This window comes from Sinohyriopsis cumingii, chromosome 9 (assembly GCF_028554795.1).
Source record: "Sinohyriopsis cumingii isolate HCF-2022 chromosome 9, ASM2855479v2, whole genome shotgun sequence".
NCBI lineage: Eukaryota > Metazoa > Mollusca > Bivalvia > Unionida > Unionidae > Sinohyriopsis > Sinohyriopsis cumingii.
The window spans coordinates 27,430,379-27,443,094 of record NC_142969.1 but is presented as its reverse complement, the minus strand read 5'-3'; the positions used below and the strand labels follow the sequence as shown (position 1 = coordinate 27,443,094).

Genomic DNA, 12,716 nt, shown 5'->3' with positions numbered 1-12,716 from the left:
AAACCAACAGTGGTTGTTATATTTAGGAGATCTATGAAAAATTTGATATTTACTCATTTCAGTAAATAATTGAGTTTAGACTTCTGTTTGACCTAGAGGTCTGCCCTTGCATTTTTCTAATTTTGTTTGTTGTGCTTCATAACGTTTAAGATTTCTATTTCTGGTTACTGTTGCTAACTTTTGTGGAAATTCATAGATCTAAAAAAATTGATTATTAGACTTTCTGTGAAAAAGATGTAGGTCATGTTCACTTTTCACACATATCCTTCCACATTTAAGAGAATTACAGCCCATTTATGATCTAGCATTTATTTTGTGCAGAACTCAATAATGTTTGAAGAATTTCATCAGTTGCAATCAGGCTTTATACTGTGCTTCATACTAAAAGAAATTTTATTTTAGTTTCATTATTCTGTCACAATTTGACACTGCAAACGACATTCTTTTCACTGAGAAATTGAGATCACATCATGAGAAACGATCTCATTCATTAGCATGGATGGTCCTGGCTTTTAAAAAGCTGTCGCCAAAAAAATCGCCAACCTCAATATTTTGTCGCCAATTTTCAAAAGTGTTTCCAGAACAAGTAGTGTACATTTTTTCAAGTGTTAATTTAGTCTATTAATGTAACAGGCAATGAAAATTACAAAAGATGGGTTAGCTAATACTCTAATTACAACAAGCATTAACAAAATGTTACAAAGTGTTACATGAAGATCCATCGCGATTTTAGGGCTGCCCACTTGTTGAATGTAGTTTCAAAGTCTAAATTTTCACATCTGTACATGCTGATTCTCATTAAATTCTCAAGAGATGAGATGCAGATTTTATTTCTGATGTCAGTTTTTATGAGGTTCATCTTACTGAATCCACGTTCACAGTCTACAGTGCTGACAGGTGACACCAGTAGTCTCTCAGCAGCCCCCCCCCCTTATGGCTAGCTTCACAAAACTTGTAGTGAATTGCTTCCTAAATCCCAAGAATGATCACTGAATGCTGTATAAATTTTCTTGACAAGCAAAATAGGATCTCCATTCCCACGAATGAAACTTACATGAGTCAACACCTGGCAATATTGGACCGTATATATAAGCATAAATTCACACCCAATTTAGGGATTCTTTCACTCTTGTATTTTGAGAAATAAATAATTATTATTAATTATGCAAAACTGTTTTTTTTTTTTTTATAGCTGTTTCTTGTTGCGGAATTTAAGTCTGCAGCGGTAACATGGATTGATGGCAAAAGGAAAAGATCAATGAGTAAAATGCTGTACTGGCGACAGATATAATTGTGATTGAGATTTTTTCCATTTGCTTTGTATTTATACACAGTAGTCGGTACTTCAAAGGTTATCAGTTTTCTATGAATTTTCAGCAAAACTACTGTATTGGTATATGTAAAAAAAAAAAAAAAAAAAGATTAGCCATTCAATTAATTGTATCTGTTCTATTCGCATCTTCAGAAGTCGGTCAGTTGTAGGTATAGTTTGGTAGCATGATTGACTGTATCACAGCATACAGTACTCAGCCCAGATGTCAGCATAAGCAGATTATGATGTAACAATGCACTGTAAAGATGGGGTTGTCAATACGAACAAAGGATCGTTTGTGTAACAGATTGATTCCAATGCATTGCTTAGTCAAGTTTGTGGCTTCCTTTCGTTCTCCCTTTTAATTTCTCCAGTCCAAATCCATGATTGTATGTACAAATTAAATAACCCAAAAGTATGTCGCCAAAAAAATCGCCAGATGGGATATTTTTGTCGCCAATAAGGAAAAAAAATCGCAATTTGCGACATTGGCGAAGCCCAGGACGATCCCTGCATTAGACTATAGTGGTGGTGATGGGGTCATCTATGATATCTAGACACATTTCCACTTTAAATTCTGGATTGTGAGTGAACATTCTTATTCATGTTATGTTTTTCATATTTGATTTGTCATGCCACATGTCTGTGGCATGATGCCCCAGTGCTAGACTGCACTATAAACTGCCACATTGCAGACATCGTAGCGATATGAATGAATTTTTTTTAAAGCTGCGTTAAAAATCCAAAATCGCATCACATCACATATTTGATTTGAATGTACACCGTTTGCCAAAGATCTGTCCCTGTGTTAAAGGGACATATAAAACCAACTGCCTTTTGCGTGTAGTCTGTATTAGTGAGACCACCACTCATGAACATTTCAAAAAGCATATATCCCTCTTTTTGAGACATTAGTGTTGATGTTGTAAAAGATCCATTACGTTCTGTTTGAGTTAAAAGGTTAAATCAGCAATCACTTTGACATTTGCAAGTCCTTAAGTAGAACATTTTTAGGCTTGGGTTTGTTTCGCATTTTATGCCACGGCAACACTAAACATGTACCCATTTGGTCATTAGGAGGTTATTCTAACCACTGAGCAGCAGTGGCTTGGATTACACAACATCAAGAAGTTTTTTCAACAAAAAGGTAGTCTCCTGTTCAATTTTCTTTATCCTCTCCTCTTTGTATTTTTCTCTGCTAAGATATTAATATATTTAACCAAAGACAAAAAAGAAAACAGTATAACATGGTTCTCTGGTTTATTGTGCAGTCTGTTGTGTAAATTCAGTTGAAAATTATAAAACGTTTTGAATTAATAATGCATCATTTGGGGGGGGTAAGATCAATGTAATTTTGATGCAACATTCCATTGTTTTGTATCATGTATTACCTCATTTTATTTTATTTTAGTGCTGATGGTTCCAAACCTGGTCCTGTGTCCTTCTCCATCAAGAAGACAGGACCTAAGGTTACAAACACAGCTCCGTTCAGCTCTATGGAAGAGGCAAGTAGGAACAAAGAACAGCCTAGAAACACCACAACAAAAGCGAAATCTCCAACCAATGGAAACAACAACACCATTATTAGTGCCAGCATTGATAAAGCTGTCAATAAACCGATACTACCCGATACAGCTACTGTAGAAAAGGGTTGTGGAGAACATGAGCAAAAGGATCTCACAAAGTTTGTGAAGGTCAAAGGCAAAGATGATTCTGTTACACTGGACTGGCCAAAAGAGATGATTCAGTATACAAAAACTGAACCAGTCCTGCCCTTTAGCTGTAATCCATTATGTTTTGATTTCTCACAGCTCTCATCAAAGCCTAAGAAAGATGTGACAGCAGTTACTTCAAAGGAAGACGAAAAAGAAAAAGAAATGGAACAGGAGAAAGAGCAAAAGCAAGATTCCAAAGATAAACAAGATTCAAATGATATTGCAGAGAAAAAGATTGAAGACACTGATGCCAGCAAAGAAGACAGGCCAAAAGATGAAGCAGAGGAAAGAAAGGAGACAGAAGAGATTGGTGAAGAAAAAGGATCCAAAAAAAGCCACAAGAAAAAGAAGAAAAAGAAACATAAGAAGCACAAGACTGAGGACAAAGTGGGTGAGGTCAAAGAAGGGGATGAAGGACAACATAGTAAGAAAAAGAAGAAAAAGAGAAAGAAAGTAAAACAAGATGGTGTAGGCGAGGATGGCAAAACTGAAAAAGAGGAAGGATTAGAAAAGATCAAAAAGCATAAAAAAAGAAAAAAGAAAAAGTCTCATCATTCACACAGCAAGGGCTCTGAAAATGAGGAACAGTCAGAGAAACACAATGAATCTGATGCAGACAAAAATACCTTGACAGATGAAAAGCCGAAGAAAAGGAAAAAATCAAAAAGGTCAAAGAAGAAAAAGAGGAAGCACAGACATAGTGAGAGTGTAGTTGAAGGTAAGGAAGATGACAAAAAATTAAGTGCTGAAAAAGAAAAGAGTAAGAAGAACAAGGATGAAACATTAGGAACAGCAGACAATGTCACAAATAGTTCAGCTGATGAGTCCAATACAGAGAAAAATAAGGAAGAGGGGAAGAACAAGAAAAAGAAAAGGAGGCACAGGAAAAAGGGTGACAAGAATTCTTCAGAGAGTGAGGCAGAGATCAACAAAACTGCTGACAGTAACACAAAATCAGAAAACAGTATTATTGGTTCTAAGAGAAAGTTTCCATCTGGCGATTCAGAGTCAGAGGGTGAGAAAATTGTTGCAGCCAAGTTACAGGCTTTGAATCGCACAAAGAAAACCACCAATGCAGTGTTGCAGAAGATAAAAAAGGAGCCAATGGAAACCAAAGAGGGCATTTCTGACAAGCAGGTTGTTACTCCAAATGCTAGGAAAAGGCTGAGCAGTGAATCTGGCATCAATGATATAGCCCCATCTACTGTTAAAAAGTTGAAAACATTAACACCCAAAGATTTGTCAGGAACAAAAGACATAACTATGCCAGTGATCAAGTCAGATAATACGTGGAGTAAGCTTGAGGGAATTTATGAAGGAAAGAAACTTGATGACAATTCTAAGAGCAAATGGGAAACAAGCGACAGTGACATAGAAAATACAGTTGCTGAACCTGTGAAGGAGAAGATAAAGAAAAAAATAACTGGCACTACAGTTACACCAAGCATAAATCCTCCACAGAAACCAGTTGTCAAAACAGAACCAGATAATCCAGTTAAGAAAGTCCCAGAGATGAGCTTATCTCAAAGGTCAGTAAAGTCCAATGCATCAGCGGGTAGTGTGAAAAATACTCCTGCTATGAACAATGTATGCTCTGACCAACAGTCTCATTTGCAAAAGAAACCCTCTGAAAGCAAAAGTAGAGATTCTTGTCGGAGCAGTAGGTCATCATCACGCAGTAGTCATCATGGTAAGAGAAGTTCATATTCCCATGACAGTTATCATAGTTACAGTAGATCTCGTAGTAGTGGTCATCGTTCATACAGCTCTTCATCCTACAGTGACAGGCACTCCAGCCGATCTTACTCTAGGTCAAGGTCATACTCAAGGTCAAGTCATTCAAGATCTTATACACGCTCTAGGTCCAGGAGAAGAGCGCGATACTCAAGATCTTCTAGCTACTCGGATTACAGCAGGTCAAGGTCATATTCCTCAAGCAGGTCAAGGTCCAGATCAAGAAGACGGTCACGAAGGAGGCATAATTCTTATTCAAGAAGCAGAAGCAGATCATATAGTAGTTATTCCAGTAGATCAAGGAGTAGGAGTCACTCTTACAGAAGTTCAAGGTCACGATCAAGAAGGAGAAAAGAATCTAAGTCAGGGTCACGGTCACTGTCTACTGCAAAGGTAGATCAAAGTCCCAAAGCAGAGAAAGAGAACTCGTCAAAGAACTCAAATGATGATTCCAAAAGTGATAGTGATCCACTAAACATTCCTCTCCCTGACATCAAAGATGATGATGATGCAAGAACAGAGCAGAGACTGAAAAATTTAAAGGGAAAAAAGCCCAAAGTTGATGTTGGAAAGACTGTGACAAACTCAAAACCTGCAGATATTCCACTTCCATTTGGTGATTCAAGTGGAAAGGGTAGTGAGAATGTGGTTGCTACTTTGCCAAGCATCCCACCACCTCCACCTCCTCCTGAAAGTGCAGGAACAGGATTAATAGGAGGGCAGCAATTAGGAGGATTCATTGGTCCACTTATGCCAAATATGCCTCCCCCACCTCCTCCACCACAAGGACAAGTTGAAGATGCAAGACCCCCACCCCAGGGTTTCCCACCACCTAGGCCAGGCCCTAGGGGATATCCACATCCTCATGGAATGAGACCACCACAATTTGATCCAAGAATGCGAGGACCCCCACCCCCATATATGCAGAACAGGCCTCCTGGCAGATTTCCACCAAACCGATTCAATGGACCACCACCTGGGCCAGGTGGACCCAACCATGGTCCTCCTGGTCCACCCTATCAGAGAATGCCTTTTGGGTATAATGAACATCCATTATCTGATGAACACGGACAGCAAGAGCAGCAGCATCAACAGCAGAAACAACAGCAGCAGCAGAAACCGCAGCTACCATTTAAGGAAGAACCAAAGAAGGAGCAAACTCCTCCCCCTCTACCTCCCCCCAAATCACCATCTCCTCGACCTCCACCTCCTCCAAAGAAGAGAAAGGAGGAGCCTGAACAGAACCCAGGAATTGTCATCCCCCCAGAGCAGGTTGAACAATACAAGAAACTACAGGAGCAAGCACAAAAGCATGCAAGGAAGCAGATTAGAAAACAACAGAAGAAAGAACGAGGAGAGCCAGAATCGGATTCTTCATCTTCAGAGGAAGAGCCAGAACCTTTACTGGAGGATCCACAGCAGATCACTGAAGAACAGCTAATGGAAGAGATCCAGCCAACCATTATTGCAATGCCAATATCTCATGGCCAGCAGACTATTATGATTGCACAGCCACAGCCATCAGCCAGTCCTGTAGGATTTCATCCCCATATTGTAACATCAGGAGGTCAACAGTTCCTTATTCCTCAAACTGTATCATTTTTATCACCTACAGGTATGCCTGTTCAAGCAGGCGCTCCGGTCTTCGCTATCCCAAACAGTGCAGGAATGATGACCACTACTATGGCTGCTGCAGCAGGAGCACAGCCTGCACATCTCCCAGTCCAGCAGTTTCATATTCAATCACATCCAGGAGGTTTTGTTAACATTGGTGGGGGACATGCAATATATAGCCATCCATCAGGACACCAGGTCATAGGTCAGCAGTTCATTCCAACATCTGCTGTTGCTCAATTTCATGCAGCCCAGTTGCAGCAGGCTCAGTTGCAGCATGCAGCCCAAATACAACAAGCACAGATACAACAGGTTCAGCTACAGCAGGCTCAGATACAACAAGCACAGATACAGCAGGTTCAGCTGCAGCAAGCTCTTGCAGGACAGCAGCCTGGACCAATAATTGTAGGAAATCAACTGTTTGTACCCCGCTTCATCCGCCCAGCCATGTGACAAAAGGAGCAAACAGTAAGGAGTTTGTTACAAGTAAAGTGAAAACAATGACAGTCCTAAGCTGGGTTTATGTGCAGAATTTTCAGAAGGCTTGATGATTCATATCCTTCATCTTAAAGATTTGTCAAGGTCAGAGAATGACACAGTCTTTCTAGGCAGATTTCTGCAACTTTAGCCTAACCTGGATCTGTTTTGCTGGATCAGAGCGACTGTTGAGTTTATTCATCTTCCGGGAAAAGGTCCAAATTTAGTAAGTGAGCATCCTGATTATTGTCATCCCTGATTATCATCTGGAATTATGACATACATCTTTCATGAAGAACAAAAAAACGTGATGCATATCTCATGGTCATCATTAATATATTCCTGATGTGATGAATTTAAATCACTTTTTAGTTGAAGTATTCTGTGAAAAGGATGATTGTCAGATGACCTGTTGACTCCCATAGGATTCAATTCAATTTGTTGCTTAATTGAATTTTGTAAGTTCCAACAGAGAAACCTGTATTGGATTATCCTGCATGTTTGCTGTGCCTAGGAGAAGAAGGTGATGTGTAGGATCCTCTGTCGACTGAAATTACAGCAACTTAAGGTCATAGTCCTTAACTTGATCAAGATCAAGGTCAGAATCAAGGAGACGGTCATGAAGTTGGCATAATAATCATTCAAGAAGCAGGAATGCATTATATTTTAGCTATCCAGCAAGACACTCAAGTCATCGCAAGTCTGCATGCAGTTCCATCTTTACTGTGTCATAGTCGTTAATGGAAGACTTTGCAGTGCATTGTGATATCTTTTTAACTGAAGATGATTAATGGTCTAAGTAATGAAAAAGATTGACCATACATGAAGATTTTATATCAGTTTATTTTACTTTCCACAAATTTCTGAAATTCTGATGCTGGAAAATTACATTGGAAAATCACTAGATCGTAGAAATTGACCAAGCAAACTTTTACAACATATTAAATTCACAAACATTTATTTTGTGTGTGGTATTAGACACGAAAACATTTTGATTGAATTTTGACAGACATTTATCAACTTGCTTGCCCATTAGAAAGCATGTTTCATAGCAATACATTGTAACTCCACACAGTGAGACAACCCAAAAAGTTAAATATCAGTCAGTATATATTAAGTAATCCACATATTTTGTAATGTATGAAATTTCATATTTGTTGTATACATGATTCAGAAGTATATACAATTAGTGTACCAACTTTGATTTTGACTTTAAATAGTGAATCAATCTGTCAAGTTGTTGATACTGATTATGTTTCATATGGTGGAAAACATTGTAATGACATTGAATTTTGACAGTATTTCTCTTGTGATGTTGACATCACTAGACCATGTTTTATTCTTAGACCTAGATCAATATTTATGTCGGAATCCATTTTTTGTTGTTGTTGTTATATGGTTATAAACATTAGAAAGACAGCACAGCCTTATTCGGCTATAAACAGAAACTGGATCTTTCCTATACAGCATCTAATGACCAAGTCTTCAGACATCTTGATTACACAATTTGAACAAAGATACTTTTTCAATTTTGTTTTCAGTACATGATATGTCATCTATATTTCAATACAAACCAAGTCTTTCGTATCATGTTTGTATCGAGATCCTGTTGGTCATTGTGGTATTTTGACAAAATACAGGATACATAGTTGTGTCGTGGTTACTGATTATCAAAATTCCATTTTAAGTGAAGTATCAGTTTTGGACCCTCCCAAGCCATTAGACTTGGCTGACATTACTTTTGGATGCATATTGTCAGCTGATTTGGTCATGATGTGTTTTAGTCACTGGTACTTAGTTTACTGCCAGATTTAATTGATATGAAATATCAGAAATAGAATGATGTATTGATGTAGCAAACATGGCAATATATTGATACAACTTTAGGCTCATGATAATAATACACATCTTGGCTGCTCAAGGAATGCTGTATTTACTTGAGTATAATCTACTGTCCGGAGCCCTATCAGTTCAGGCATTCAGGTCATGACCAGTAGGGTACAAGATTGATTTGCACCAATTGGTCAGCATAGATTGGCTAATATGGTGGTGATGTGTCCCTGGGCAAGGTACTTGATTTGTCATGGCTTGATATAACCTTAATGTCTTGAAGTGCTGTCAGCAACAAAATATTAGTTTATAATATGCCAATAATTTACATTCACTATCAACTACGTAGAAGCAGATCTTCTGCCCCATAATGTGCCAACAAATTGGGGATACACACTTTCCTCTAATTGTTATTTCAGGTAAAGTTTAGAAACCATTAAGTAGGCTGCTGGCTTTTTATGTCACAGCTGATCCTATTTGTGTTTATTAGACTGTAGGCTCGAGTCTCAGGTGGCCAATTAGTAGCCTTTACAGATCACTGACGTCTCATCTCGGTGTCTGTTCAAGTCTCAGGCATGGCCAACATGGGTATATGAGAAGGCTTGCCGGTAGCATTCCCTAGGTTGATGGTTCTTCTTGGGGTTTTCCCAGGTTCTTCCTTCCACTGGCTGCCATGTATAGCCCATCATGTGCTGAAAAATTGACATTAAACACACATGAAGAAGACTAGGCTCATTATGATAACAGCAAGCTCCATATCTGTATTTTAATATACTGCCGGTTCATTATTTCACAGCAGATTTGGATATCTATTTTTCACAGTTGTACATTATGCGTGACAAATTCATTAGGCTCTTCATTAATATGTGCTCTGGATTTTGTCCATTTACATTACACTAGTGTTAAACAGTGTTATGATTATATAATTATGCATGTTAACCAGCATCACATAATTTACACAGCACATTTAATTCACTTGTGCTGTATGAAGAAAAAGGTGCTTCCCTGGTAATAAAAAGTTACTTCTGCTTTAGTAACATGTACTTTAGTTGGAATGTATGGTTGCAATGTAAGATGTAAAAAGGGAATCAAGTTAGTGGAGTTTTTAGCTGATGTGTAGATATTTTGTGTATATACATGGTAGGTATTATATATGTCTGTTAAATCGAATCCAATTATAATTGGTTAAAACTGTGATTTTCAAATCAGTAGTGATACACAGTATGGTTGAATGGATGTTTTTGCCCTCTTTTTGTACTGATCATTTGCATAATTTTTCCCAAATTCATTTGTAAAGAAAATGTGTAGTGTGTGTGTTGGTGGTACACATGGAGCATGCTTTATTGGAGTTCCTTACCTGCATGCAATTTGTATTGGAATAAGTAATACTACTATAAGTTTGTTTATGAATATCTGTGGTTGGAAGTTATTTCTTAATCACTAAAGTAGATAATTAGAAAAATCATTTAAACAGGCTATGCAGTTCATGGAGAAGCAACTTAAATGACAGCATAATTTTTTGCTCAGGTGGTCATAGATTAAAAGAGCTTTTGGGATGGCTTGTTGTCTGTCATGTAAGCCATCATTCTTCAGTCAGTATTAACAAGTTTTTTTATTGTCACTCCTCCCAAACTAGTTGGAGGAATGACATGAAACTTTACACACATGTTCTTTCTTTTCAAGGTCTAGTTGGTTCTAAATGAAAATATGCTGCCCAGACATCCATTATGACCGTCTTTGCAGTCATCTTGAAACATTTGTTGTTGCTTCTCCTCCAGAATTGGATGGTAATATCAGCATGGGTTTTCTCTGAAAGACTTTGTATGATGTCATGTCTGAATGAAAATGTTGCCAATCTGACATCCAATATGGCAACCATCTTGAAAACCTTTTTTCATCACCTCTTGAATGTAGTGTCATATCGATATGGGGTTTTCACAAAATGATTTCTAATGTCCAGTTGGACCTAAATAACAGTGGTGCCAATCTGGGATTAAAAATGGCCACTGTAGCAGCCATCTTGAAAATCTGAACACTATATATAAGATGGTGTCAACAGTTAGAAATGAAAACAAATGGTCTTGATTTCCAGTAGAGTGCCTGTCCCATCAATAGACTTGCAAAATTAGTCTTATTGTGTGAAATTTGTTCATGAGAGATGGGATTTCATTCATCCAAGTATTATACAGTTTTTGATGGAGAAAGTGTATTGACTTCAGTCATTTGTATAAAAATGCATAAAGCTGATAATAACATCTCATTATGCACCTGTTTCATCAAGTTAAGGTAAATAATTAAAAAAATTTTAGCTCACCTTGCTGTAAGTCCAAGTGAACGTATTTTGTGATCCTGTGTCCATCATGCATTCATGAACCATTGTTATTTTCAACTTCTTAAAAGCCACTCAACCATTTTCAGCCAAATTTGGGGGAGAGATTCTTGCATGAAGAGCTTTCAAGTTTATACAGGTTACCTTTAAATGACTTCTTTGATTTAGAAAAACAACAACATCCAACCGAATTTGACCAAGCTTGATGGAATATCTACATGGCATAAAAAACATTAAGATTTATACATATAATGTTGATCCTTCATAAAATATGGTTGTCTGTACTAATGGTAAAGAAAATACTGCTCAGTAGTAAAACCAGTTTGAATATGTTGTAGTACCCATGTACCTGTCTGCAAATGTTGCCTACTTATAATGGCTATTTTCTACAGATCAGTTGATAAGCATTTGAAGATTGGTTTGATACATTCAAACCTTTCTATAAAGGCCACCTAAGTGACTTGCAGAAAGTTACTTTTATGAGCAGGTGGCCCTTATATGCAGGTAAGTATGTGAAATGGGTAATTTTATAATCCAGAGTAAACATCTCTGTATCTACCAGTTACTTGGGGGAAAATCGAGAGATGAAAACAAAATATTAATTAGAATGTAATAAGTGTAAGTATGGCTGACTTGTATATTCAGTATGTCTGACTTGTATTTATGGCCGACTTGCATGCACAGAACTGACAAATCCTACTTCTCTATATTCATCAGTGTAGAGACGAAGAATTTTTCATCTCTGGGTATTCAAGGATGCAGTAGAACAGAGGTTCATACAATTTTTAATGCAAAATTTTTAAAATATTCTCAGATGTTACTAAAATTTACAAGCATGCCTCTTGTCTCATAATACTTTGTACAGAATTTTTATGTTTTTGTTCGAAAAATTAGCTGATGTGCATATTTATAACTGTTTAAATAATATTAATTTATTTGAAAGAAATCATTTAGTGACAATTGATTATGCTGTCCAATAATTAATGGTGTCTTAACCTTCACAAAATGCTTGCTGTTGGTGGAAAGAGAATGTAGTGCTCACTTTCTTGTACATTGCTGTAACTATATGTACATGTGAAAACATGGGCTTAACTAAGAACAACACAGACCCAGATTTTTCATTTGCATAATCTGCCAGCAGACCAGACTGTATGTTATTCATTCATTCATTAAAATTTTAAGCAAACAAGTTATCAGTGCCTTATGTGGTGGCAGATCTGAGTCTGTGTTGTTTGAAGTCACTCACATGCTCAACACAGATACATTAAAATGTTTGTACATTCTTTGTGAGTGAATGAGTCATCAGATCACAAAAGAGTGATCCTTGGTGCCTTTTTTGTTAACGATTTTTGTAAAAGTACCATGGAATGATGACACTTGTTAAAAATTTGATTAAAATTATGTCAGAAACGCTACTGTCAAATTTCTTGTTTGCTTTTTGTAACCAACCTTGATACATAAGAGAGAGAAATGATGGGAAAAGGGATGTTTTCACACTTAAGGGAAAAGGATTATTATTACACAAAATGGGAAAAGTTGTATTGTCTCACTAAAAGACAAAAAGATAGTTATAGAAAGAAACAGGGCCTGGAAGCCCAGAGTGAAATGGAACCATGTCTTGGTGACACTGGGTACATTTAGGCATTCTCTCTCACAAACTCGATCACACTTCTACTCACTCTCTATCTCTATCTCTCTCTCTCTC

At 37.3% G+C, this 12,716-nt stretch overlaps 1 protein-coding gene across 3 annotated transcripts in view; it reads left to right on the top strand.

The window, feature by feature from the left end:
- LOC149791448 (uncharacterized) overlaps window positions 1-12,426 on the top strand; it is a 74,787-nt gene extending 62,361 nt beyond the window's left edge. For all 3 annotated transcript variants that reach the window (XM_089969985.1, XM_089969986.1, XM_089969987.1), the window contains one exon: window positions 2,724-12,426. In XM_089969985.1, the coding sequence (XP_089826111.1) occupies window positions 2,724-6,828 (4,105 nt within the window). In that variant the 3' untranslated portion in view covers window positions 6,829-12,426. The remainder of the gene's footprint in view (window positions 1-2,723) is intronic.
- Window positions 12,427-12,716: the final 290 nt, after the last annotated feature.